Source organism: Chlorocebus sabaeus, chromosome 6, assembly GCF_047675955.1.
Source record: "Chlorocebus sabaeus isolate Y175 chromosome 6, mChlSab1.0.hap1, whole genome shotgun sequence".
NCBI classification, from domain to species: domain Eukaryota; kingdom Metazoa; phylum Chordata; class Mammalia; order Primates; family Cercopithecidae; genus Chlorocebus; species Chlorocebus sabaeus.
Window position 1 is genome coordinate 17152776 of NC_132909.1, and position 27864 is coordinate 17180639.

The window sequence follows — 27864 nt, forward strand, 5'->3', positions numbered from 1 at the left end:
TGTGTTAAACAGCTTTAATCTCGCTCATTGTGGCTTCTCGGCACAGTAAGAAATATTGCACATGATCAACATGTTTTGTTCTGGGGAAGGGGGCAAGGGCAGGGGAATCACCTTCTTAGAAAGTACAACCCAAGTTGGGAGGGCAGAGGGGGTGAGGAGAAAACCCTCCCCGTGCCTGTGGCAAAGTGCAGGAGCCCCCACCCCCAAACTAACCTGAGTCCAGCCCCTCTGGGGAAAAAAGGGGTGCATGAACTCCCCCTATTCCACAGGCGCCTCCCTGTGGCCCAAGGCCCACACCACCCTCCAGCTTGCAGCCCTCACAGGAGCCATTTTGCATAAAGTGAAAAGCTCTGAAGGTCACACACTCCAGGTTATGTACAGGGGCGTGGAGGAGGGAGACTGCCCCTGCGGCCCCTCAGCTGCCCCCCAGCACCGGGAGGGAGCTTCAAGGGAAGGGGGTATTTACAAGAGGAGCAGGCCTCATTCCGCCCCAAACTGGAGAGGACGAAATGGCTTTACCCGAGAGGAGATAACCTTCCTGCCCCCACATACTGTCCATGTCCTGAGGGGGTACTATGAGTCCTGGCATGTTCTCAGGGTTCCCTCACCTGCCTGTGGCAGCTGTGGAGGGACCTGGCGGTGGGGGAGAGGGCTGGGGAGCCCCCTCCCAGCCAGGCTGTCCAGGCCCCGACTCTGGGGGCGGAGGCAGTGGCGGGGCAGCCTGGACCGTGCCAGAGTCCGAGCTGGGCGAGGTGGGGTCAGGGCCCCCCGCAGGGCTGGGAGTGGGGGCAGGGGCAGCAGCGGTGCCAGTGGGGGGCGGTACAGGGAGAGGAGCCTCAGCTCCAGGGGGCTGCTCGGTGGGAGTGGCTGCCTGCATGATCTTCTGGCGCACCTCACGGATCTTCAACTGCAGACAAACCTTGGAGGGGAAGATGTCTGCATAGCGGGCCTGGAAGGCGGCTGTGGCCTGGGCTGGAGACAGAAAAACAGTGGGGAGCACAGGATGAGATGTGCAGACAAGTCCCACCCGAGTGAGCCCAAGACTCCAAGACAGGCTCACCTGATGGGAAGAAGCCATGGTCCTGGAAGAGCTGCATGACCAGGGCCCGGCGCTGGTCTAGGGTGCGCCGCAGGGAGGAGTACGGCACCTTCTCATACTCTAGCTCCCCAAGCACATCCTCGGCTTCTGTACCTGTGCAGGGCACAGGCAGCATGGCAAGGCTGCAGCAGCGGCAGGGCCTTCCTACCACCGTCTGAGTGCCCATTCGAGCCCTCGCTGCATTCTATTTCACAGTGGAGTCAGACAGGAGTCCCGCCCACAGTCACAGGGCAACTTAGGGGCCTGCCAGACTCCAGAACCCACCCCTGACAGGCTGTGTGCTTCCTCCCAGCCTGGATGGACCCACCCTACCTCTCCCACTCTAACTGCCTTCAGAGAGCCACTCCTCTTGCAGGCCCCCAGAGTTCTGCCCACCACGGCACCTGTACGGTCAAAGGTGAAGATGTCCCCCTCGCACTTGGCACTCTTGGGGGTGTTGGGCTCCGAGCTGCAGCTGGAGCGTCTTCTCATCTTGCGCTTGGGCGAGGTAGGATCCTCGGGTGCTGAATCCAGGTCTGGTCAAACAGAAGCAGACTCAGTGCAGGTGGCCCCAGTCTGCCCTCCACCTATGGACCCTGGTTGTCCGACGCTCGCCTACCCGTGGAGTTCTTCCTCTTCTTGCGGTAAGAGCCCAGGATGGCCCGGGGTGAGGTGGCCAGAGACTGCAGGGTGGGGGAGGGCAGCACCTCCTCAGGCCGAAACTCAGGCAGCTCAGCAAAGCGCTCTTCGAAGTCCACTTCTGACAGGACCCTGCTGGAGGGCTGGCAGGGTCACCTCCCCCGCCTCGGCCTGCAGCGGCTCCCACTCCCACCACCCCACACGCTCCACCAAGGCCCCAGCCCATGCTCACTTGTCCACAGAGTCAAAGGTCTTCTTCAGGGGCGGGGGCCGCACCTTCACCTTCTTGCCAGTACCAGCCGCCTCCTTGCGCTCGGGGGTGTCCCCGGCTGCCCGCCCACTGCTGCTCTCACTGCTGCCACCAGGGGCTACGGCTGGAGCTGGGGCTGGGCTGGGAGGAGTGGGAGGCTCCCCACGATTCTCCAGGCCCTGCCCAGGGACACGCCAGTCTGAAGATGAGCTGGGGAATTTGCTGGCCTGGGATGGAGATAGGCAGGGAGATGGAGAACACTGAGCTCAGACTCTGGGGCAAAGGTCAGAAACAAAGAGTTGGATCTGAACCCGCCCGGCAGACCCCTTAAGAAGGCCGTCACACAGCCTCAGGAAGGCCAAGACAGGGGCCTCAGATGGGAGGGGGGACAACACAGGCAGGCAGAAAGGACAGGGGGACCCTTTAACCTGAGAGACACACAGGCATGGAGGGAAGAGGAGTAGGACAGAAAAGCAAAGACATCAACGGAGAGGCACAGCCAAGTGGCAGTGGGAGCCCCAAGGCCTACAGGCACTCACCATGGTCTCAGGACCCTTGGCGCTGGTCCGCTCCTCAGCAGGCGGGGGCGGTGGGGGGCTGCTCCGGGCCGTGGGAGTCCAGGTCTCTGGAGCAGGTGGAGGGGCTGGTGGTGTGGGCTGCCCTTCAAGCTCAGACTCTGGGGCAGTTGGCTCTCGGACTGGGCCAGGCTCCAGAGGCTGCCGGGGTGCAGGGCCAGGTCGCCCAGAGGCACCTGCCTCAAAGGACCCCACGGGAATGCTGGCGATGGCTGCCTTCACTTTCTGGGGGGCCTTCGGGCTGGGCCGCTGGGCCTTGGGGGCCACTAAGCTGTAGGTCATGGAACCTGCTAGTGGTGAGAAAAGTGTTTGCTGAGCCAGGCCTGACTGGAGCCCATCCCCTGGGTCCCCCAACTCACCCTGCTCTGGGTTGATCTGACACCTACCTGTGGCACTAGGGAAAGGGCTAGTCGGGGCTGGGGTGGCAGTGGCAGGGGCTGGCGGGCCCTTGGGCAGAATGGTGGCTGCAGGTGGGGTTGTGCTGGTGGCCACAGTGTAAACCAGGCTTGGGGGGGCCTGGGACGGCTGGGCCAGGGGTGCTGAGGAGGTGGGTGCAGGGCTGCCAGAGTAAAACGCCGTTATGACAGGACCTCCGGGGGCTGCACAGGCAGGTGGCAGCTGGGGACTGGGCACAGGCGACACGCCCACCTGACCGGGAGCCAGCAGTGGGGCTTGGCCTGCTGAGAGACAGAGAAGGAGAAACAGGAGACCAAGTTAGGGCCCGGACTGCCTCAGCCCCACCCTGGGTCCCCAGCACTGCCTGTCAGGCCGCCCCTCACCTGAGAGCAGGGGCTGCACGAAGGCGGGGCCACTGGGCCCCAGCGAGGTGAAGCCTAGAGCTACAGAGCTCGTGGGCCCGTACGAGGTGACTGTTCCAGCCTGGCTGGATGCAGGGCTGGTACCCAGGGGCAGCGCGTGCCCGCCCGCTGACTGCACATAGGTGATTCTGCCGCAGGGAGAGGAAATGGGGAGGAGTGAGGTAAGCTGGCCCCGCCTCACCCCTTCCCTGGCCTCTGAGTGTGGGCTCAGCTGCAATTACCTGGTGGAGGAGGGCAGCAGGACCTTCTGAGGCTGTGAAGTGGGTCCAGGGAGTGTGGCTGGGCTCAGGGGCGGCACCAGGCCGCTGGGTGTGCTCACAGGCACCGGGGTCAGCTGGATGATCTGTGGGGAAAGGCACCCATAGCCCAGGGTGAGCTGTGGCCCCTGACTGGGGCAGGGGAGGACCAAGACCTAAAGTGGGGCTCTAAGCAAAAGCAAGGAACACAGAACTTGGGGTGAGAACAGGATGGGCAAGGTAACAGTGGGAAGTGGGGACACAGAGGAGCAGGGTACAGACACTGAGAACTTGAGAAAGTCAGGATGCACAAAGAAATCACAGAAGATAGCAAGACAGAGAACCAGAGACATGGAAAAGGAGAGAAGATTGAAGGAAAAACAAAGAAATGGTGGGGTACAGGGGCCAACACCCAGCACGTAGAGAGAAAAGCCATCCCTCACCTTGCTGGGGGGCTGGGCACCATTCTGCACAGGTACTGAGAAGGGTGGGCTCACCAGTGGCAGCGGCTGGCCGGCCCCTCCACCCCGCACTGACATGCTAGGGGCGGCCAGGGGCACTAGGACCTTCCCAGGCAGCAGTTGGGCTGAGCCACCCGGGGGCGGGGCCTGCACGGGAGAAACTGACTGGGCTGGAAGTTAAGAGGCAAGAAAGGAAAAGGTTACAAGGGAGTCAAATAGGATTATGGCCCCTCTCCTAGTGCTGCTTGGCCCAGGTCTCACCTTTGGGGGGTGGGGCGGAGGGTACAGACTGCAGGATGGGGATGCCAGGAGTGGGTGCAGTGGCGGCCAAGACTTTGCCGTTGGTGGAAGTGCCCGGTGGGAGGGTGAAACGGATGCTGGTGGTGGGTGCAGGGCCGCTGGGAGTCGCTGCCTTGGTCCCAGGGGCTGGTGCTGGGGCAGGTGCCACCTGAAGCTGCTGGGGCAGCGTGGGCAGGATGTACTGTACCTGGGTGATTCCCCCAGCCTTGCCCAGGGCACCTGGTTGCAGGATGCCCAGGGGTACTGGCCCATTGGGGCCACTCCCAGCACCTGCTCCTGAGCCCGCAGTGGTCCCACCGCCAGGGGCCCCCTGGGCAATGAACTGGACAGCAGGGGGCGCAGGGGCCCCATACCCTGGGGTGCCCACCAGTAGGTTAGTGACAGTGGCAGGCGCCTTTCCCACAGTGCCCAGCAGGGGTCCAGCCACCAAGTGTGGGGCTGGTGAGGTGGCTGCTGCCGACTTCTTGTCCGAATACACTAAGCTGACACCCAGCGGGGAGCCCCCAGGCACCCGAGACCCAGTGCCCATTTCAGTCCTGGCACCTGCTGTGTCATTTGGAGACGCCTCAGCCCGGCCAGAGGTGGGGAAGGGCTTAGAGGCGATGGGCACAGGAGTGCTGCTGACAGGCCGCACCACGTTGGTGACCATGGTGGCAGCAGGACGGGACAGGGGAGCTGCTGGGGCCCCGTAGGCCAGTGATGGGGCGGGGGCGGAGGGCACTCTGGCTCCACCACCCTCTTGCTCCTCCTTGTTTGGGGGCAGCACCAGTGTCTGCAGAATGCTTCCTCCTCCGCTGGGAGGGGCCGCGATGACTGAGGGGCCCGGCGGCTCCAGGCCACCCACACTTTCAGGTCTCTTGCGCCGGAAGGTGGCAGGATCCGTTGGGAGGAACCGGGTAGCCTTGGAAGGTGTCGCTGGACCCCCAGCCCCAGGGAGTGGGGGCCGTAAGGGGCCCGCTGTGCTGCCCTGACCAGACTCCTGGGCCTTGAAGGTTCCTGAGCCCAGTGAGAAGGAGGTGGCTGCCGAGGCTGAGGAAGAAGCAGGCGAGGACGCAGAGGAGGATGGGGTGGAACCATAGCCTTTGCCAAAGGCTACAGGAGGATCCGGGGGCCCTGGGGGCTCAGGGTCCAGTGGGGGACGGCAGTGGGTAAAGGAGGAACGGATCACAGGTGAAAACACCTTCCGACCAAAGCCCTGCATGAAAGGGAGACACGCCAGGTCAGGACACTCCGACACCTCAATAGCAGTCCCCTAGCCAGGCCCCCCCAGCCTGTCAGCCAGGCCAGTCTAGGGCTGCACCCCTCCCAGCTGAAGGCCTCAATTCATCCTGGCTATGACCCAACTCCCCACGGGGCAAGCAGCTTGACCTCTCTGGATCTTAATCTCCCCCTCTCTCAAATACCCGGGAGAAACAGACATTCCCGTGGCTTAGGAGGGAGTGTGATGTGACAGCACCGTGACCCAAGCACTCACCTTGTTGCCCTCTGGGTCCTCCCCAGAGCTGTCCCCACTCTCGCTGTCGGTCACCCGCTCCTTGCACTTGAGATCAATGTCAGTGGTGCCGAAGCCATCATCAGCTGAGGGAGTGGAGGGAACAGTATGGGGAGGGGACTAGATGCAAGGGGACCCAGGAGGAAACAGTCTGGAGCCTGGATCTCAGCTCTGCTCCAAACCAGCAGGGAGTGCTGTCCAGAAAAGATACTCCTCAGCCCAAGACTGTGCCCACATGCCCAGTGCCAGAGCCTATGAGGCTGCAGGAAAGAGCCCCTAACACTGCATCTGAAGATCTAGTCACACCCAGGTCCTCCAGATTTCCTGCAGGGCTGGGGGCTTCCTGAGGGCAGGGTTGGGTTTACTCGGCAGGGCCTGAACTGGCCACACGTAACCACAAACCAAGTGGAAAAGAAACCAAAGGGGCCTAGGGGCCTGGATCCAAGTTCTGCCCACCCTCTGAGCCTTGGCCTGCTGGGTCCTGGGCAAGATTCTGGGTCCTGCAATGCTCACCAATGACATCATCATCCCCTTCCTCCTCACAGATGACCATGCGCTCCTCATCACTCGTCATGTCCTCACTGGCCGCACGCTGAGAACGAGAAGCTCGGGTGGGCAGCAGCGAAGGCCGCCCGGTGGCCGCCAAGGCACCTCCCTCACCGGGGGCTGCAAAGGGACCTGGAGCTCCATACTGGTTAGAAGGCTTTGGGCCAGAGTACGATGCAGGGCCGGACACCATCTGCAGGAAAGGTGGCAGGGAGGTTTCAGCAGGGCTGCTGCCTTGGACAGGCTCCCTGCCCACCCCCTGGGGGCCTGCACCCCAGACCTGCGTCAGTTCCTGCAGTGCCTGACTGTCTACTTCGCCGCCATCCAGGCTGTGTACCCCACTGTGAGAGAAAGCTCGGGGCCGAGCTGAGCCAGGTCCCCCAACTGTGTGTAGCCGTTCTGCCCCACAGGAGCTGCTCCCCGGAACCTTGGCGTCCGAGCTCAGTAGTGTCTGGGCTGCGACGGACAGGAGCTCAGAGGACACTGTAAAGTAGAGGGGGGCGCTATACAGTCAGTAAGCCTCTCACCAGCACCTAGACTGGCCCAACAACCCATAGATACTTCTAGGTACTAGGCAGAAGCAGGCTGGAATTTCTGGGCCACTTGGTGAAATAAAAAAACACCACCCACCATCAGTCCAGCATCTCCTTCCTGCTGATTCCTGCCCTCTGGGGTTGCAGCAGGCCCATTCCCTGGGGGCTAGCCCTCCTGAAAGTAAGGAGGCCTGGAGAGAGGTTCATGTGGTGCTGGCTAGCCAACCGCTGGCCTGTCTGAGCCTCAGTTCCCTCATCTCAGAGAAGAAGTAACTAGCGTACCCACCCTCATAGAACTGCATATCCATAGGAACTACCATCTATCCTCATAGAACTGCCATATCCATAGGCTCACTCCAAAAATGTGCCCCAGAACACTGCCAGGCACACCAGACACCCTCAATAAGTGGAAGCAGCCCATCAGGGGTGTTTGCGAGCTGCAGTGGCTCCAACTATGGTGTTGGGGGCCAGTCAAACTGGGGTTTACATTCTAGCTCTGTCACTTGCTTATGACTTTAAGCAAGTGACTTTGCCTCTCTGAACCTCAGTTTCTTCTTCTAGAAATAGAATGGGGTTTTGCAGACTAGAGCTTATATTCCCTATAGTGCTTGGCACATAGTGAACACTCATTAAACAACAGTTGATAATGAGATTGCTGTTTGGGAATCTATCTGTCTGGATCTCCCTGGCTCCTTCACATGAATCAACTGCCGGTTCCTTTACAGATAAGGGTCGCCAAATAAAAGTGATAGAGCACAGAGGAGCTGCTGGGGCAGGGGAGGAGCAAGCAAGGGGGTAGCAGGTGGCTCTCAGGGAGGGAAGTGGCAAGGTGGGAGAGCCAAGGGGCTGACTAACCCCCAGGGGCAGCGGCAGTGCCCGTCTCCGACATGCTCCGCTCCCGCGTCTCCTTGTGCCCTCCTGCCAGCCCCAGGCTCGTGGGCTTGGCCTCCGAGCTGGACTTCTTTCGGTCCTTGTTGCACCACTTCCAATCTGGGTGGGCCTTGAAGTGGGCCTCCTTCACCTGGCAGGAGAGGGCAGGGCAACCCTTCACTCACCCACCCCACCAGAAGAAGCTGGGAGGAGCCAAGAGGCAGGGGCGTTACCTGGAAGGCCAGGTCGTGGTACTTCTGCTTCTCCTTGGGCCCCAAGGCGTACCACCACTCGCCCAGGATCTTGCTGACGGTCCGGTTGTCCTGGTTGGGATGACGCTGATGGACCAGGGCCCGGTGCCGCTTGCTGAAGATCATGAAGGCATTCATGGGCCGCCGGATATGGTCCTTCTCCCGCTGCATTAAACACAGCCCAGAGTGGGACAATTAGGACCAGGGAGACAGGTGTGGGTGGCCACGGGGTAAGCACGGGACAGGCAGGGATACAGTACCTTGTTGGGGCTGCGTCCATCCTTCTCAGAAGATGAGTCCCGTTCCTTGGGTAGGGCACTGAGGGACTGGGTCCGACGTTTTCCAGGCGGTAGAGGCAACTGGATCTCAGGAGACATGATGGAGAGGAAGCTGCGGCAGGGCAGCAGGGACAGTGAGGGCCATGTCTCTGGCCATCCCACCCCCAAGTACCACACCTCAGGGAACTCACGCATCATCATGGTCACTCTCTGTCTCACTGTCCAGTCGGGGCTCTCCTGGGGGGCCAGGGGCCTCCTCCTCTGTGGTGGGAGGCGGACCCTTACCAGGTTCCACCACCCCCAAAGGGTGTGGGGGTCCGGGTCCTGGGCTCTCAGGGCATGTGGCTCCAGGGGGCCGCCCAGGGTCAGCACTCCCTGTCCCACCTGGTGGCCTTTCATGAGCAACAGCTGCCGACTCAGCAGGTTCTGGGGACACAGAGGTAGATCAGAGGGCTCCTAGGCCACCTGGACCCCACACCCTTGCCTCCCCCCAGTCCTCCCAGCCCTCACCTTTGCTCTGGTTGGAGGCCACTGGGTGGCTGGCAGGTTGCTGGGCCTCACTCGGCTGCACGGAGGGGTCAGGCTGGCTGGGTGCCAGGAAGGGGACTAAGGAGTGCCAGGGGAACACAGCCACAGAGCGAGGTTCCACATTCGTCCACACTGTGGAAAGGAGCCAGGTGAGCTGTGCAGCAGGAGAACCTGGCCCCAGCCCCAACTCAAGCTCTTCCCCACCCTACATGAGGTAGCCCCACCCCTTTTATCTACCCCCCACCCCCAACACCAGAGCCTCTTGGACTCGTCCATGCAACGTCACTCAGGAAAAACTCCTCCCTGAAAGGTTTCTAGATTTATAAAAAAGAAAACAGAAGCGAGGAAGGGAAATAGTACTCACGCCCCACTCCTCCCCCCACCAATCTCCACCAGCCCTGCCACCAGGGAACAGGCCAGAGGAACGATTTGCTCCTGCCACAAACCAGGTCATGCTCGGCTGCCATCCCACACTACCAAGGCCCCAGATCTCTACGGGCTGGGACCCCCACCCCCGTCATGCCACATTCCCAGCAGCCCAGTCGCCACCCGACACAACCTCTCACCTTGGCCTCATGCTCTCTTTCCCTTTCCTGAGGCATATGGCCCCATGTCCCCTCCCCTCCAACTCTCCGTTCACTACCCACAGGCTGTGGAGTCTCTTACAGCTGTGGTGTGGGAACTGTGGTGTGGGAGAAGTCCTGCTCCTTGCCTTCCTTCCCCACCACAAACAGTGCCAGACCTGTCCTTCCTGGCTGGGCACAGGTGGCTCTAGCAGCTCTCCCCTTCGCCCCCACGAACAGAATGCACCATCCACAAATCGGCCTCCCAGTCGCCCTCCCCATCAGCCCCTCAGCTTATCTGTAGTCCAGGGTCCAGCCCCCTTGCCCAAAACAGGGGAGGGTGTGGTAAACTCCTTGCAATAAAAGACACGGACAATGGGCTAGAAGAGAGGATTGTTACAAGTCTCTACCCAGAGAGGGCACAAGTGCCAGGTGTTTCCTTGAGGATATGCACAGGAAGATGCTTCCTCACCAAGAGGCTGGTCCCAGGGGTCCAACCTTCAGCCCCAAGACATGGGTGGTGGAAGAGCAAGCTCTAGGCTGGGACCTACCCCTGGCTGGACTTTTGGGGCGGGCCTAGGATACAAGTGGGCTTCCCCTCACAGAGCCTGGCTCCCTGGGGGAAGTGGAACCAGCAGAGGAGAGAGGCCCCTGCTCGGGGAAGACGAAGAAGGGAGGAGGGAACCGCCCTAGCCCTGCTCTCCATCATTCCAGGCCTTCCCTTGATCCAGATCAACCTGACCTGAGGTGACCTCCCCATGCCTTCAGAAGCCTGGAGGGATGGGCACGGGAGGGGGGGAAGCTCTGTACGAGGCACTGGCCTGGAGACCTGATTCTGTGAGGGGCTGACAAAGGAAAAAGTAGACCTCAGGAAACAAGGGACTGGGATCACAAAGACAGCACTGAAGGGCACTCAAGACTACAATGACCCTGTCCCTTACCCCTGAAAACCCGCTGGGCCCTCCAACCCCATATAAAAGCCTCCAGAGACTTAGACCTGTGCCTCCCTTTGCAAAGATCTTTCCCATCAGGGTCTCCTCTTCTGGCGGGGGGGAAGGGACCCAGCAGACAATGGAGAGCAGTCCTTTGGTCCTGCTCCCTCCTGAACCCCTCCCCAGTGCACAACCCGCCAGGTTCTTAGGTGTCGCGCTCTCTGCAAACTACACCACACACACTGCAGCCCGTCACTCTGATCTCAGCAAACAGTGCCTCACTCGCTTCCTGAGCCCTGTCCTCAGCCCCACTACCCAATCCAAGCCTCCTCCCCTAGGACCAGCAGGTCTTCCCTTGATGTTCCTATTCTACCCCATGCTCCACAGCCGGTTACTTGGCACCCCTCACCTTTCTATTACAGCAGCCTTGTGCCATCCCATCACTTTAACATCACAGCTGTCCCCAGGTACGCGCCACTCCGCTACACTCCCACCTGCCGTCACTAACCATTCGGCCCGGCCGAGCTCCGTAACTTTCCCCATCATTCCTTTACTCTGCCTTTACTGTTCTCTTCTACTATACCCCCATCACCGTTACTCCACACTTAGCACCCCGACACCTTGACCCCTGCAGTCCCAGGGCCCAGGCGCTACTGACCGAACATGCCGAGGCCACGGGAGGCCGCGCTGGACGCGGGCATCAGGGGCCTGTGGGCCGAATACATGGTCCGGCGCAGGGGGGGCCCGGCAGGGGCTCGCACCTCCTCAGCGGCCGACGCCGCTCCGCCCGCAGCCCGCTCCTCGGCCGTCGCCGCTTGGGCCCGGGGGGAGCGGGAGGCCGTCGCCGCATGCCCCCCCCCGCCGCCCCCCTCCGGCCGCCCCACGCGGGGGTCTCCGCCGGGCGCGCCTGCGCACAGCGCCGCCTGCCTCCCGCCGCCCGGGGGGCGGGGGAGGTCAGCGCGCACCGGCCCCGCCCCGCCCCCCGGCGCGCGCGGGGGCCGTCACGGGGCGCGCGGCACGGGGGCCATCGGCGCCGCCCCCTCCCTCTCCCTCCTCCCTCGCGGAGTCCGGCGGGCGGGGCAGGCGGGGCAGGCGGGGCGGGGCGCGGCGCGCGTGCGCGGGGGCGGCCCCCTCCCTTCCCCGCTCGCTGGCTCGCTCGCGCCCTCCCTCCCTCGCAGCTCCGGCGGGTAACGGCTCTGGCCCCGCGCGCCCCGGCTGCCGGCGCCGCCGCCCCGCCTTTCCGGGCCCGGGGCCCGAGGCTCAGCGCCGGGTCGACCTCCGGCCCCGGGCGGGCAGACGGACCAGCGTGCGTGCGTCCGTCCGTGCGCTCCGAGCGAGCCCCGCGCCGAACCACCGCCGCCTCCCCGCCCCGCCACTACTACGCGCTCCCCTCCCCCCGCCGCGCCTCCCCCCGCCCCTTCCCCGCTTCCCCCGCGGCCTTCCGCGCAAGCCCGGCCCCCCGCGCGTGAGCCCATTGGCTGCCGCCGCCGCGCGCGGGTCAGGCCCCGCCGCGCCCGCCCCCATTGGCCGCCCCGGGGGAACGTCAGTCATATGCAAATAAGGGCAGGGCGGGGCGGGCTCCGGTTGGCCCCGAGCCGGCCGGGGGCGGGGCCGCGGTAGGAGGGTGGCAGGGAGGGCGCACTGCAGTAAAGGCACCGAGCCAGGGGGGCGGTTCGGGGCGCCGCGCTGCGGAGGTCCCGGGGTTGTGCGTGGTGCTGTGTGTCCAGTCGGCGCGAGGAACACGCTCACCCGCGGCTCGGCCCGCCTCCCGCACACCCGCTTGGGCGCGCCTGGCCCCGCTGGGCAGACAAACTGCGCGTAGGGCTGGACGAGGCATCCCTGAGCCTTCACCTACTCACACTCACACTCCTCACAGACATACACACACACTTTCGTGCCACACCCATTATCTCCTACACACCCCACGGGCACATATACCCTCTGTCTTACACCCACACTGTCACACACGAAGTCACACCTCACACACCTGCTCACACAGATGTACAACCTCACACGCTCACAGTCCATCGCTCCCCACCCACCATCGTGCATTCACCCATCCTGTTCTCATCACCCATCTCATCCATGCCCTGTCACACATGCCTTGCCAACCCGCATCCTCATCACACCCCCACCAGCCCACATGAATCATGCAAACAGACAACATGTCAAACAGGAGGAACTCAGCATAGCCCTGCTTGTCCACTACACACTCCACACCCCTCCCACACAACCACATACTCCTCCATCACACACACAGCCTTCCTAGCACTCACAAAGCACCTCCTATTCCCAGTGCACACTCAGCTCTCGCAGACACCATCATACCGACCCCACCCTCTATATAATCCTACTCTAATGGGCGCTACCTGCTTCAGTACCCAGGCCCATCAGGTATACAGAGCCCAGTGGCCATCGACATCATTCAGCCACTCACTCTGACACTCATCTGCCACTCTGGACCCTCTATCTAGCAGCATAATGCAGGGGACCACAGAGCACACCATGGCTGACCCCACCACACTACTCTGCCAGCCACCCACTAACCCCCACTCCTCCCAGAAAAAAAGGGCCAGGAAGAAAGGAAACTAACACTTACTGGGGCTGCTGTGTGCTGGGAGCTTGTGTGTATTATCTGGTTCATTGAATCCTCACAGCCACCTAGGGAGGTATGCTTTATTACACCCATTGTTCAGGTGAGAAAACGAGCCTCAGAGATTGAATAAACTGTGGCAAGATCATGCAGTCAAGATGTACCAGCCCAGAGCTCCAACTCAAGTGCTGTTTCCATTACTCAAGGCTTAACCTCTGGGTGGACCCAGGGAGGGAACTCCAAACAGAGGCTGAGGAATATAGTAAGACAATGATACAGAGCCACGTGGACCACAGAAAGGTGAGGGGGCTCACATGAAGACACAGGCAAGGATGTAGAGCCCATCTGGCAGAGACACAAAGGCCCTGGATCACGCAAGAGGGGCCCTGGGGCCATACCCAGTAAAGGCACAGGACTGGGGTCGCACAATTGGGCAGGTAAAGGTTGCACAGGCTAAGACGGACCAAGACTGGGCTCTTACACAGGTTGGTCGACAGGAGCAGAGGAGCTCTTTCCCCAACCTGCCTCATCCACTGACAGAGCTGAAGGAATGGAGAGGGGGCAAAAACTGGGTAACCTGAGCCCAAAAGGGAAGGGAAGGTCTGTAGCTCTCTGACCTCCAGAGACTGCAGGGCCAGACACTTGGCTGTGAGCCTGGAGGGGCAACCAGAGGGACTATTAGGTGACTGCCCCCTCCTTCCTATGCAGTCCCAGACTCAGACCCTCCATTACCTCACTGCCCCAGGGACTGCAATGTGAGGCAGGAATTGAGGCTGAAATCAATGTGGCCCGCTATCTTCCCACCACTGCCCCCACCACTGCCCCCTCCTCTCCCCACCGGTGAGTGAGTCACCTACTGGCAAGTTAACCCCTTCCCTACTGCAATAAAGCCCAAGGACAGAGCTCAGAGGAGCTCTGCCCCCCAGATTCCCCACTTCTGTTGGTTCAGAAAAAGAGCCAGGCATGGCACAGGAGGGAAAGAGGGCCCCACACATCTGGGAGGGTTGCACATCTGGTAGAAGACACAGTGCCCACGGAGGAGACATGGGAAGAGGCCCCTTTCGGGGCAGGGTACAACCAAGTGGGGGCCTAGCCTGGTAGGGAGGGGCGGGAATCCGGGCGGGAAGGGCCCCCCTGCCCTGGGCGCTGGGCCAGCCCTATACTTAGCTTCTATTGTTCAGGGTGGAGGAACCCTGGGTGGGGGTGGATTAGGAGCAGAGGGGAGGGAGCAGGTCCTGTCCCTAGACAGCTCCCTCTCTCTTGCCATCCCCAACCCTAACAGGGGCCTCCCTAGTTGGAAAAAGGTACTGAGCAGGACTGTGATGGCAGCCACCCTCTGCACCAACCCCTAACCAACTCCACAGAAGGACTGCCCCTAAACAGCCCCCACTGTGCCACCACACCCAGGCCTGGGGACAGGGAACCCAGACGAAGACATCAACAGTCACCCAGGCGGGCCGTACAGGCTGAGGCCTGCCCAGAGGCCTGGGGCGAGAGCCAGGGATGCTGACAGACTGAGGGACAGGCAGAGAGGCGCACTCTAAACTCACGGGGCCCATTTATTGAGCCCGCTAGGCACCGCACCCCTGCCGGCCGCCTGCGGCTCCCCACCCTGCTCTCCAGGCCCAGGTCCCCGCCTCAGCTCACCACCCCGGTGTCCCCAGCTCCCCTCACCCGCTTTCCACATACACACCCACCCACCCACCCCGGGCGGCGTCGGCGACGGCCAGGGTTGCCTGGGGAACGAGCCCAGGATTGGGCTGGCGCGGCTCGGCAGGGAAGGGGGGCTAAAAATAGCGCTGGGGTGAGTCAGTGTGAGTGGGGCTGGGGTAGGCAGGGGGACCAGGAGGAAAAGAGAGACAGGGGAGAGTGTGTGGGGGATGGTCCCCAAGGATTGGGAGATGGGTGGGATGCGGGGGTCGGGGGTTGAGAGACGTGGGTCTGGGGAAGGGAAGGTGCGGGTGCGGGGGCGGGGAAGGGGTGTACAGGCGCTGGGGCTGGGAGGGTTGGTCTGCGCGGGCTGAGGGAGGCGCCAAGGCCCGAGCAGAGGAGGGGGCGCCGCCCTGCGTTCCCCTTCCCTCCCCGCGCTCACGAGATTTTCCACTCGCCGCCTGGCCCCTAGCCAACCCCAGGCAGGCCCCACAAAGCCGCTTTGTGCAGGGAGGGCGGGCGGGTGCCCGGCCGGCCTGACACCCACGCGGGCCGCGGCGGGGCGCCGGCCAGCTGGCACCCGAGCTGTCTGCGGTGGGAGGGAGGGTCCCCCACCCAGCCCAAGGACGCGGCCGCGCAGGGGTTAATCGCTCAGGGGCGGGGAAGCAGGCCTCGGCCAATCAGCGGTCGGCGGGCGAGACGGCAACCAATGGGAAGGACGGAGGACCGACACGGGAGGCCTGCACCCAGGGGCGCGCGGGAACCAGCACCCCTGGGTGCCAGCGGGGGCTGGGCGCGGCCCTCGCTGGGTGCCAGTCCGCGTCTACGCAACCCCCAGAGCACCTGGTTTCCCCGACTACTTCGCAAGAAACAGGCTCAGTGGGGGGACAGCATCTTGCAGCCGGGAGGTCGCACAGCCGGGATTTTAACCCAAATCTGGCTTCACAATCAGCTTTTCCGCCGAAAAAAGGGGACGGGAGTTCCCTGCCCGGTGCCTCGTGGGGAGCGGGAACAGGGGATAGGGTGGGGGTGGAGGCGGCGGCGCGGCGGGCTAGGGTCCAGCCGCCTGCGGTGCAGCCGCTGCCGCCGGTGGTAATGGGAGCCAGACGCCGTCGCCGCCGCTAATGCGCCTCCCTCCCGGCCACTAATGGAGCCATTAATACCCGGGCGCTGCGGGCTCCGGGACGTACCAACCCCTACCCCCCCTGCCGCGCATGCGCGCGCCTGCTGTCCCGCCGCGCCCTGCCGCCAGGAGGCAGCCTGACGCCTCGCAGTTCCAGGTGCTGGGGGCTGCTAAGCTGGTGGAGGTGGGGTCTCTTCTACAAAGTCACCAAGACTCATTCCTGCAACTTCACAAGCTCTTCCTCCTCTTCTGCTCTTCTCCAAGCCATCTTCTTCCCAACTCCTGCCTTTCCAGGGCGATCTCCAGGGGTCTCTGACACCTAGATCCGACCTTTTCCCTCCCCTGCTCTAAATGCCTTCTTGGCTCTTTACTGGCCCGAGTAGAGTCCCAGCTTCTCAGCCTGGCATTCAGGCTGGGCCTGTCGTCCACAGCACCCTTCTGCTAAGCCTGGACTCTGGTGTTAGCTCCAGCCTCAACTAGCCACTCGGAGTTCATGCACTTTCACTTCTCCTGGTCTTTGCTCATGCAGCTGCTTCAGGTGGAATTGCCTTTTCCTTTCTTTGACTACTCTGAAATCTACTCATTCCTCATACTTCAGCTCAAATGTCACCTCCAATGAGAAACCTACCTGATCCTCCCTTATCAGCCCCCATGAACCAGAGTTGTCCCTGCCCCCTGGCTTCCCCAGACTCAGTACCTCCCTAGGCTCATCCTTGCCTGTGCCTGGCGCATCCACATCTGCCTTCCTCACCCACTTGCCCCAGGACTGCTCAGCCCTGGGCCTGGCAGAGGGATGAGGAGGGAGCTGGCTCCTGCTGGTGGAGATACGGTTCACTGTTTGAGACAAAATGGAAATTATGGTGGGCAGTACCTGGATCTGGGGAGTCAGGAGACCCAGGCTTAACCCCTCTGGCCCCTTTTTCCCCACCTGCCCAAGCATAGTTGGTGGGTACTGCCTGGTCTCTGAGGCCCTACCCATTGGGGTGCACTATATCTGAGACTCGTTTCAATGAAGCTGGCATCAAATGAAAGGCAAGGGGTAGCGGGGGACGTAGGGTGACCTGGGTCATGCCCTCTAGCAGGTGGGTGGGCACAGAAGCTTCTTTCCTGCCGCCCCCCACAGCCGGATCTCCTAGCTTGGTCCATACAGCCCCTGCCTTCCTGCCTGTCTTGGGAACAGGTGTTTGGATGGTGGATGGGTCTGCAGGATGGATCTCAACACTTCTCAGCAGATTTCAGGGACAGTAGTAGGCAGTTAATTTGTCAAAGAGCATGAGGGGAACTCCCCGGCCTGGACATCCTCCCAACACTCCCCAAGAAGGAAGTAGGAGACCTGGTGCTTGGCAACTGCCCGCTGTCTTAAAAGAATAGAACACCTGATATGCACAGGGTGGGGCTGGGAGGCTGGCATGGGGGCAGCAAGTCCATCCAAAGAGTGGGAGTGGGAGGGCCAAAGAGAAGCCAAGGCTGGCCCAGAGACACAGGATGCCAAAACTGGCAGCCAAAACAGAAGGAGGGTGGGCTGAAAGCTCAGACAAGGACTGAAGTCTAGAGACAGACAAACCCAGGAAGACATAGGGAGCCCCCAGACTCAAAGAAGAGTCAGACAGACAGAGGTCCCGAAAGAGACACACGTATAGACCTAGAAATAGAGACCAGAGATAGAGCAAGCCAAGGATAAGACAGACAGACAGAGCCAGACTGCCAGACAGAGGCCCAAGACAAGAAGCAATGCCCATCAATAAGGGGAAGCCAGGCAGGAAGCTGGGAGCCGGGAGGGAGGCCATACCAGGAATGGGGCTGAGACATCTGGCCTCCTGGACTGGGGCTGCAGGCCCTGGGGCGGAATCCTCTCCTGGGGAGCAGGCGGGAAGAGTCAGAGGGAGGTGGCAACGGCAGCTGGCTGGCCATGCCATGCGCAGAATGTGGAGAATGCCAGCCGCCTGCCCCAGCAAGTCCCCCAGCGGAAGCAAATGCCTGGCTGGGGGCAGGAGCAGGCAGGCTGCCCTGGGCCGCCCCCTCACACCTGCTGCCCTCTGATGGAGGGTCAGGCCCTGGCACGGGCCAGCAGAAGGGACGAAGCCTGCAACCTTACTATACCACTGAACATGGTCTGCCCTATCTGGGCCCCGTGGGGAGAAGGCTGCAAGCTGCCTACCTCCCAAGGGCTTAGGGAGGCCTCTGGGAGAAGAATGAAAGGGCCGGCTGTTCAGGAACCTGAAGGCGGCCTGGATACCTCAGCATGGGTGTTGTTAGGGAGGTGCTCCTCAGAACTGCCAGGACAGGCACTGGACAAGTTATGACGACCAGGTGGCCCCCAGCAAGGGGCCTCCCTTCTCTGATCCTCAGTCTACCCCTGGACAACAGGCCTGGCAATCTGCTTCACAGCATCAGGCGGAGCTGATGAAATGGCCCCAAGCCCGGGGTTAGGCACACAGTCTTCGCACAGTAGAGTAGGTATTATTGTTATCATTGTTATTATTGAAAGTGCTTGAGAGCCTGGGATCTGGAGCCAGACAGTCTGATTTCAAATCCTGGCTCTTGGCAGCTGGGTGCGGTGACTGACGCCTGTAATCCCAGCACTTTGGGAGGCCAAGGGAGAAGGATCACCTGAGGTCAGGAGTTCAAGACTCCCGACCACCGTTGGTCCTGGCCAACATGGTGAAACCTCGGCTCTACTAAAAATATAAAAATTAGCCGGGTGTGGTGGCGCACTCCTGTAATCCTAGCTACTCGGGAGGCTGAGGCGGGAGAATCGCTTGAATCCAGGAGGAGGAAGTGGCAGTGAGCCAAGATTGCGCTACTGCACTGCAGCCTGGGCAACAGAGCCAGACTCTGTCTCAAAATCCTGGCTGTCTGGCTCACACCTGTAATTCCAGCACTTTGGGAGGCTGAGGCAGGCAGATCACCAGGTCAGGAGATCGAGACCATCCTGGCTAACACAGTGAAACCCCGTCTCTACTAAAAATGCAAAAAAAAAAATTAGCCGGATGTGGTGGCAGGTGCCTGTAGTCCCAGCTACTTGGGAGGCTGAGGCAGGAGAATGGCGTGAACCTGGGAGGCGGAGCTTGCAGTGAGCCAAGATTGCGCCACTAGACTCCAGCCTGGGCGACAGAGGGAGACTCTGTCTCAAAAAAAAAAAAAAAATCCTGGCTCTCTCTTTTCCTAGCTGAGGGATGCCGGGCAAGTCACTTAGCCTCTCAGGCTACGGTTTCCTCCTCTGTCCAGTGGAACTAGTAATCATGGTACCAGCCTGGGGCATTGTGAGGATTCAGGGAGTAAAGGCTCAGCAGGACTCACTGAAGTGTGCCAGGCACGTGTATCACCTGTGCTGCTCGGTGAGTTATTATTACTGCCACTTTTGGTAGTGAGAGTCCCACAGTCTGGAGGCTGGGAGATGGCTCAAGACCCTCATCCTGCCCCTCACTGGCTGGCTGGCCTCAATCAAGACTCTCCTTTTGTCAGGGCCTCACTTTTCCTCATCTGGAAAATGGTAACAAGAGCCCTGCTGGGCCTACTCTGGTAAGCCTCAGCATCCCCTGCACCAGTGCCATCCCTCCCCACTCCACAGCAGGAGTGGCCACATGAAACAATACTGTAGGGGCCATGTTGGGGGCTGTGGGCACATGGAGGGGTGAAGGGTAGGGGAGTGGTTACAGACCCTCTGATTTAGTTTCTTCATTGCCAAAGGACAGAAACCCCTGCTGTAAAATTTTGTTCCTATCACCTATAACAACAAACGTAAAAAATGTTGGCGTCAGGGTGAAACACACGGCTCACAACCTCAGTTCTGTATATGAGCATTAGGGGCAGGCATAGCCCATGTCCCTGTGCCCTGTCCCTAGCGACTGGCCTGGGCTGGAACCCCATAAGGGCAGGGCCAGGCCAGTGCTCCTTCCTGAAAGGGCTCCTGCCCCAGCCCAAGCCACAGTGGCTCCTACCCACATCCACACCCAGCCTCTTTCCTCCCTGGTCTCCCTGCCTCTGGCCTCAGAGACTCAAACACACCCTTCATGGTGCAGCAGTGGTTGAATCTGCTCAAAACCTTCCATGGCTCCCTAGTACCCTCAGGATACATTTCATAATGATCTTACTTAAGGGTCCTCTCTGATCTGACCCTTGCTCACCAATCCAGCCACACATCCCCAACACTCACTCGCCATCTAGAGCCTTTGACTTTGTAGATTCAACATCTTACAAATATCTGCTTTTACCTTAAGGCCTTTGCACAAACTCTTTCCTCTGCCTGAAGGTCCTTCCTGCCTACCTTGCCGGGCTCACATCTGCACACCCTTCAGGTTTCAGTTCATAGGCACCTGGCCCTTCTTCCAAGAAGCCTTTCCTGACTTCTCAGACTGGACAGGCATCTTCTCTGGGCTCCCACGGCCTCCTGGGCTTCCTCCCCATCTCTGACCATCCCAGACTGTTACTGTCTAGGGAGGGGTCTATCTTTTCCAGAGGCCATGAACCCTGTGTAAATAGGACTGTGTCCTCAGCACCATCCAGCACAGGGCCAGGCACAGCACAGGGCCAGGCCCTGAATCAACAGTAGATTAATAAATAAATAAAAATAAATAAGGCCAGGTGCAGTGGCTCACACCTGGAATCCCAGCATTTCGGGAGGCCAAGACTGGAAGATTGCTTGAGCCCAATAATTCAAGACCAGCCTGGGCAACATAGTGAGACCCCATCTCTGTAAAAATAAATACATACATACATAAACAAACAAGAAAGAAAGAAATGCTAGGAAGGAGCTTCTGACAGGTCTGTCACCCTCTCTGTGTTGCTCCTACAAGGCCCAGCCTGGCCTTGGTCCCTGGCTGTCCAGCATCATCTCAAAAATGGCACTCTTCTACCCCCAGCCTCAGCTCTCCAGCTACCGTGGCCTTCCATCTTCCCCTTCCAGGCTGTGCTCCTTCCAGCCTCGGCGCTGTCCCATCACCCTCCTCCCAGGAGGCTCTTCTGCCCCACGGTTGCTGGTTCCCACTCATCCTTCAACTCCTGAATTACACGCCCTGTCCTCAGGGCAGCCAGGCTAGATTCACACCTGGAGGAGTGCCCAGCACACCCCCCGGCTCCCTTCCACGGCACTGACTGTGCCTGTGATGTTTATTGGACACAGTGGTAAAGATGACGGCTCCAGTCCTGGTTCTGCCACCTCCTGGGAAGGACCTGCTAGAGACTCCGTCTGCCCATCTGTAATCCAGCACTATGGCCATGTGGTCACGGGCCAGCCTGCCTGGGTTTGAGGGCTGCTGCAGGATTTACTAGCCATGTAACCCTGGGCAAGTTATGACCTTGGCCTTAGTTTCCTCTAAACAAGCATAATCATAGCACTCTCCTGTTAGGGTGGTTGTGAAGATAAAAATGAGCTAATATTTGAAAAGGGTTTAGAACGGGGGTACATGGTAAGCGCTCTATGAGGTGAATGTGAAAATTTGGCAAGCTCACCTACATACAGTGCTTACCATGGCAATGCCCTCACCTGGTCCCCCAAGACATGGAAGCTGTTGCCACAATTATCATTCTCTGTTATCCCATCAGCTCCATGGAGACCTGACTCAGTCTGTACTCAATAAAGGTTTCCTGACTGATAGACCTCTCGAGACCAGAATCTCTGACAGGAGGCCCCTGGAAACGGTGCCTTGAGCCTTAAAAGTCCATTCCCTTCCTGACATGTGAATTCCCACTGCAACATCTGTGCAGAGAGGAGGCCGGCCTCCCCTTGAAACCCTTCCGAGGTGAGGAGCTCACCTCTCGAGAGTTCAGCTTGCAAGAGGCCCTCTAAGAGGTGAGCCTGGCACAGCCCATCCACTTCCACCTCTTACCTGTTCCAGGCCGGCCCATGATGACTTCCTTCTTGGGGGCAGGGTGGCTGGTATAACTGCTGGGCACCAAAACGGGCAACAGGGCAGCAGGTGAGGGGTGGAAGGCCACAGGCTGAAAGGGTGAAGAAGCCAGGCCAAAGGTGGGCATCGGCTGGGCCACGGCAGTTGGTGCAGCTGGAGGCACAGTGATGGGCACGGGGGCTGGCAGAGGTGGGGGCAGGCCAGGCTTCCCACTGGCCACCCCAGTGGGCACCGGGGTCTCACGGCAGCCCCGCCCAGGTCCCCCAGCCCGCACCTCACCAGCAGTGCCCACCTCCCCAGGGAATTTGGAGGGCAGTGGCACATCAGGGTTGCGGACAATGACAGGTGAGTCCCGCTGCACGGCAGGCACCCTGCGCACAGAGGGCCCTGGATCCGAGGTCAGGCCAGCAGGCGGGGGCAACAGCAGCAATGGTGAGGGCTGGCGGGAGCGAGAGAAGGGCACAGCAGGGGACACGGCCCGGAAGCCAGCTGGCGTGGAGGGTGTAGGTGTGTGGGACACCGAGTCCACACCAGAGTCTAAGCTGTCACTCTTGGGAAAGTCTGGGGCGGCTCCTCCACCCCCTGCGCCAGGGGCCCCCAAGGCCCCTGGGTGCGGCAACAGCTCTGTCTTCCGTCGCCCAGGGCTGATGGGCACGGTGAAGGTCAGGTTGGTCTGGAAGGTGGGTAGGATTCCAGAGGAGTGGCGCTCTCGGGGGGCAGGTGGCGGTGGGTGGGGGCCCAGGTCTGGCGGTGTCAGCACGCCTGCCTTAGGGGTGCTGGCGCTCAGATGGCGACTGCGGACTGCAGTGCGCTGGATGACTGGCGAGGCATTGATGGGGCTGAAGTTGGCAGGGCGGAAACCGAAGAGTGGCGAGGGTGAGGGTGACGGGGCTGGCGAGAAGGGCGATTGCGTGGAGACGGGTGAGAAGGAGGGCGTGCCTGAGCGCGAGCTGCCCAGCGACACCAGCATCACGGCCGCCTCACACTCGTCGAACTCAAAGCGTGACAAGTCAGCAGGGGCCACCAGGCGTGGCCGTGAGTCTCCACGAGCCGCCACACTGCTGGCCTCACTGTCCCTCGACGTCTCATCACCCCAGTCAAACTCCGTGCTGCCCTCACGGGCTGCCACGGCCGCGGGCCGCCCCGCCCCCCCAGGCCCACTGTCTGCCAGGCCCTCCATCTCTTTGGTTCTCATGGACAGGTGACGTGAGCAGTAGCCTCGCCGCTGTGACTCCTTCATGCAGCCATCTCGCGAGCACAGCCGGCGCCACTGCTTGCCGTTGAACTTCTTTCGTATTCCGCTGGGTGTGCAGACCACGTCACCCTTCTTGTACTTCTGCTGGGCCGCTGTCAGTGGCGTGCGGGCCCGGGCTGCCGGTGCGGTCCCCTTTTCCAGGGAGGCCACACTGCTGCTGCGGCTGCCACCCTGGCTCCCCTCCTGGCAGGGCGAGGGCTGCTCGCCAGGGCGGCCAGGGCCCACAAAGGCTGGAGACTTGGGTGGCGGTGACAGGAGCTGGGGTGGGGGCAGTGGGAGCAGGGCGGGGGTACCCAGCGCTGGAGGGTGCTTCTCCTCACCCTCCTCACAGTGAGTACCCAGGTTGCCACCAAAGCTGATCTTAGAGACCTCAGCGTCCTCGGGCTGTTTGGGGTCCAGGGCAGCAGGGCAGGGTGGCAAGGTGGCCCCAGGCTCCACCTGCTCTTCCTCGGGGCCTATCGGGGGCTTCCTCAGCATGGCCTCAGGTTCCCAGGGGGGGCGCAGCAGGCGTAGGCTGGAGCGGGCCACCCACACGGCCTCCTCCGGCTCACGGTGCAGTGGCTGTGGGGGCTGCGGGAGGCTGCCTGGTGGGCCTGGCTGGGAGCTGGGGCCAGGGCTGAGACGGACCTTGTAGGCAGCTGGCTTGGTGGCCACCTCCACCACCACACCTTCCCGGTAGGCAGCCACGCCGGGCTCCACACAGGTACAGACAGCTGTGCCCACCACCAGGGCACCTGGTGGGGGTGTGGCATCCAAAACTACATCCACACCAGCACCTGGCACCCCCTCGTAGAAAGTCAGGGCTCGGTCACCAGGGAACTGCACACCCAGGTCCTGGCTTCGGCGCACCTGGCGCACCACAGCTGGCAGGAAGAGGCCGTCACCACGCCGGGCCAGCACCCGCTGGGACCGCAGCTGCCGCAGGTCATAGCCGCCACTGGTGCTGCCGGGGGGCCAGGGGCCTGGACCACAAGGCTCAGCCGGCTCATCCTCCAGGTCTGCCGAGTGCTCACTGGCTGTGTCAGTGGAGGAGGAGCGAGTGGAGGTGGGTGGCCGTGGAGGCACCCCCAGGCCACTGGCCTCCTCAGGGGTCCGCACCCGCTCTTCAGGGGCCCCAGCCACCCCACTGCTGCCAGCTCCGTGCTCCTCTACATACTTCTTCTTGGGCGCTCGAGACTTGAATGTGGCCGTCTTGCGGCTGAGTGAGGGCTCCCAGCGGCCTGCCTCCCCATCCCCTTTGGGGTCCTCAGCTGGGCCTGGAGCCGGGTCGCCAGGGTGCAGCTCCAGTGGAGGACCTTCAGCCCCAGGGCCCCGCTCAGCCTCCTCTTCCTCCCCTTCCTCAGCCTCTTCGGGCCCAGGCTGCGGTTGCGGCTGCTGTGCCTCGTCGTCCTCCTCCTCTGGCTTGTCACCCTCCCCAGCCCCTCGTCGCCTCAGAGCCTTGGCCCTGGTGGCTGGGGGAGACTTGCTGCCACTGCCAGGACCTGAAAGGCCAGTGCATGCCTTCTTCATTGGCTTCATTTTTCTTCACCTGCAGGGTGGGAGAGCAGAAAGGGATTATGTGGAGCAACTCAGGAACCCCCCCCAGAGCCAATGTACCTTAAGATTTCCCATTTGCTGAATCTACTGTCTCCATTCCACCATCCCCAAGGCCTCCTCGCTGGCTGCCCTCAACTCATGTGATACCCCAGTCAGCACCAGGCACAGGCGAGCACCCGAGTCCCCTGAGTATACACACTCTGGCTCCTTGGGGAACATTCACAGACACCTGCTGGCTCTGCAGAGGACACAGAGCACATGCTCTGAACGCCCCAAGGAGACATCAGAAGCACTAACAGTTCACACCTATGGAGCACTCCCTGGGTCCTGAACTCCATGCTAAGCTTGCCTTATTAACCCGTTTCATCCTCACAACAGCCCTAAAAGTGGGTGCTACTATTGGCCTCATTTCACACCTGAGGAAACCGAGCCACAGAAAGATGAGGCAACTTGTCCAAGATCATCCAGGTGGGAAACAGTAGCGCTAGGGTCTGAACCCAGGCTCTCTGGCTCCAGAGTCCGTGCTCCTGACCATTTCAGTGTGCTGCCTGTCACATGGTCCAGAGGGCACATTTACTCTCACTGTCGCCATGCAGACAGTACATGCACTCAGACACACACACATGCACAAGCACCAAGTCACAGAAAGGGAGGTGACTGGGCTGTGATATGAGCCTCTCTCCGCCCCCCACCCTCCCTCTGCCACTCTGGGTGGCCTGGCATGGCCAGGCATTGTGGGAAGAAGTGGGCAGCTGAGAGTCCCGAGGGACAGCTGCCCACTCTGTTCTGCACCCCAGGGCTGCCAGGTACAGCCATCTCCCCAGATCCTGGCAGGGAGCAGGCAGGGGCATGTCTGGGGCAAGAGCTCATACCCAGCACTGCCACGGGGCCGTGCATGAGCACACGCACGCGCACACACACACACACACGCACAGAAGCACGCACACGTCATCACACAGTGGGACACAGAGCTACACCCCAGGGTTTCTCTGTCCCACTGGATGGGAGCCTGCTCCTCCCCCCACAGTACCCAGCGTGATACCCGCAAGCCCAGCCCCCTTCTTCTTGCCTGCATGCATCCCCGCCCTGGCTGGGCTGGCTCTGGCAGGGTGGTTGAGTCGGCCAGTCCCCCGCAAGTCCCCAAATATGCCCTCCAACTCCAAGTGGGGATAAGTGGGATAAGGTCAAAGAAAGCAGGACAAGCCCAACAGGCCAACCTCACCCACTTCCTGAACAGTCATTACTGCCCGCCCCCTTTCGAGCTGCCCTGAGAAAAGACAAGGGGAAAAAACTTTACTCTGAAGTGACTAAGAGAACCTGAGAGACCAAAACGGAGGCCTCTAGGAGGGTTTGGGGGCCCAGGACCATAAGCCAAACACAATGAGGGGCAACCCCAACTCAGTCTTCCAGCTACTGGGGGACCCTTGACCTCATGCTCTCTCACTAGGGGCCTGCTCCTCCTGTGGAGCCTGGAGTCCCAGGCCTGCCCTTTCTTGGGCCAATCCTGAGGTCCTCACAGGCAGAGCCTGGAGGGCACCCCGGGGTTGGCACCCAAGTGCCCAGAAGTTGGGTAGCCATCACCACCTACTACCCACTGACCCACTGGACTACCATATTGGGGACTGAGATCTGGCCCCAGTTTTTTCCAAACACAAACCTTTGCATACCCCACCCAGGGCCTACAACTATGCCGCCTGTACCCCCTAGACCTTGCTGCCTGGCCCAGCCTCTCTTCACCCCAGAGCTGCTTTCTTTCCCCTAGGGCGTACTCTCTTCCTGTCCAGCCCCTCTGAATAACTCCCACCCAAGCCCTGGGGGCCCTCACCTTCCTCAGATTTGAGTAGTAACTCCCGGAACCCAGGCCAGCCCAGGCCCCGGCTCTTTGGGGTCTCATACCCTCTGTTTCTATTAGCCCTCCTGGCACCAGCTTCTCTGCCACTCTCTCTCCCATCCTGTCACCACCTCTATCTCTACCTCTCTGTTAGCATGCCCTAGGCCCCCTCCTGTCACCCCCTCCTTGTCACCCCCATTTATCTCTGTCACCTATTCCTCCCAGTCACTCTCCTGTCAGCCATCTCCGGACCTGTCACCTTCTCTCCCCATCACCTCTCCTTGTCACACTCTCCAACTCTGTCCCCTCCCTCTCCCTGTCACCCTGATCTAGTCCTGTCACCCCTCCATTCCTGTTACCCTTCTTTGCCCACCACCCCCTCCCCCAGTTACCCCTTTTCTGTCAAACCCCCACCACTTCCTCCACTCCCTCCTCCCTTCCCACCATTCCGCCCACCCCTTTCCCCCTGTACCCCCTCCCCGTCCCTGCCACCTGTCCCCTCTAGGCCCCCAGCCCCCCGGACCCCCCTTTCCCGTGTCAGCCCTGGCCCCGCCCCTTACCTTGGGCTCGGCGGGGTTTCGGGGCGGGGGGCCGTGGCTCCGGCTCGGTCCGGTCCGGTCCCTCCCCGCCCCCCCTCCGGCTCTCCCTCTCGATTCTCCCTTTTTTTTTTACTCCAACACACAAAATGGTGAATGGACCTGCAACAGCTGGAGCAGCCAGCCAATCAGCGATCACAACCCCGCTGACCGGCGCCAGCCTAGACCAATAGATATCCGCAGCCTGGTCGGCTCCGCCTCTCGACTACGAGCGACGTTCGCGGGGACCAATCGGGCCCATCCGGCAGCGCCAAGGGGCGGGGCCAAAGTCCAAGACCGGCCTCCCTCCGGGACCGACACCAACCTGAGCCTACGACCGCCTGATCTGCCTAGGGCCCTACCCTACAACAAGTGAAGGACACCAGCCGTATCCAATTGCAGGCCGTCTTAGTTCCAAATGACAAATACAGTACCCAGTCGCCATGCAGCCTAGGCCGGAACCCAACCTCTGTGAGGGACAGTAACCAATGAAATGAAAGAAGGAGGGGCTAAGGGACAGGTTGTCCAATGAGTGGACGTAGAAGGCGTGGCCCGAACGTTTGTTGACCGACTAGTCGCAATTCCTGCTGGGAATCGTAGTCTTCTCACGTCTTCGGCCCATAGCCGACAGTACAAGGCAGACTACAACTCCCATGTGACAGAGTGTCTGGAGCACCAAAGAACCCCGGCGAGGAGAAAAAGTCGAAAAGGGCAGTTCATCGTGAGTCTCACTGGACGCCAGGAGTATCTTAGACCCAGGGCCCCGACTCACCCGTATTCCTGGCTCTGGCGTCGCCGGTGGCTCCTCTCAGTGGCAGCGGTAGCGGCAAGAGGGGGAGGTGCAAGGAGCAGCCAACCGCCACCCGCGAGCCCCGCAGCCAATCAGCAGCTCCCGGGGCGGTGCAATGACCTCACCGGCTCTACTCTCTTACCCCTCCCCCATGTGGTTGTTGCTGCCGGTAGACAGAGTAGGGAAGTTTGGGTTGGGGGAGGGGAGGCGAACCAGTGATGTCACCTTTTCCCTTCTTGATTGGCTGCCGGGTGGCCGGGACTACGACCAATCGACGGTCTCGAAAAGTCTGGCGCGGCCCCGCGGAAAGCC

At 61.1% G+C, this 27864-nt stretch overlaps 1 protein-coding gene across 8 annotated transcripts; it reads right to left on the reverse strand.

Annotated features, from left to right (window-relative positions):
• CIC (capicua transcriptional repressor) lies at positions 1 to 27639 on the reverse strand. Of its 8 annotated transcripts, none has more exons than XM_007996978.3 (21): positions 27535 to 27639; positions 21545 to 24348; positions 8838 to 8987; positions 8519 to 8753; positions 8310 to 8439; positions 8032 to 8214; positions 7784 to 7949; positions 6676 to 6878; positions 6363 to 6588; positions 5832 to 5935; positions 4319 to 5552; positions 4040 to 4227; positions 3582 to 3703; positions 3322 to 3488; positions 2929 to 3222; positions 2507 to 2832; positions 1950 to 2194; positions 1698 to 1852; positions 1483 to 1614; positions 1061 to 1192; positions 1 to 972 (listed from the first exon to the last, which is right to left on the reverse strand). In XM_007996978.3, exons 2-21 carry the CDS (start codon positions 24336 to 24338, stop codon positions 605 to 607), a joined length of 7554 nt encoding a protein of 2517 aa, XP_007995169.3. In that variant the 5' UTR covers positions 24339 to 24348; positions 27535 to 27639; the 3' UTR covers positions 1 to 604. The 8 variants fall into 8 exon arrangements, with proteins under 8 accessions (XP_007995169.3, XP_007995170.3, XP_007995171.3 ...); XM_007996979.3 differs by lacking the exon at positions 27535 to 27639 and adding an exon at positions 26748 to 26878 and having other exon boundaries at positions 2507 to 2829; XM_007996980.3 differs by lacking the exon at positions 27535 to 27639 and adding an exon at positions 26748 to 26878 and having other exon boundaries at positions 1698 to 1849.
• Between the last annotated feature and the right edge of the window lie 225 nt (positions 27640 to 27864).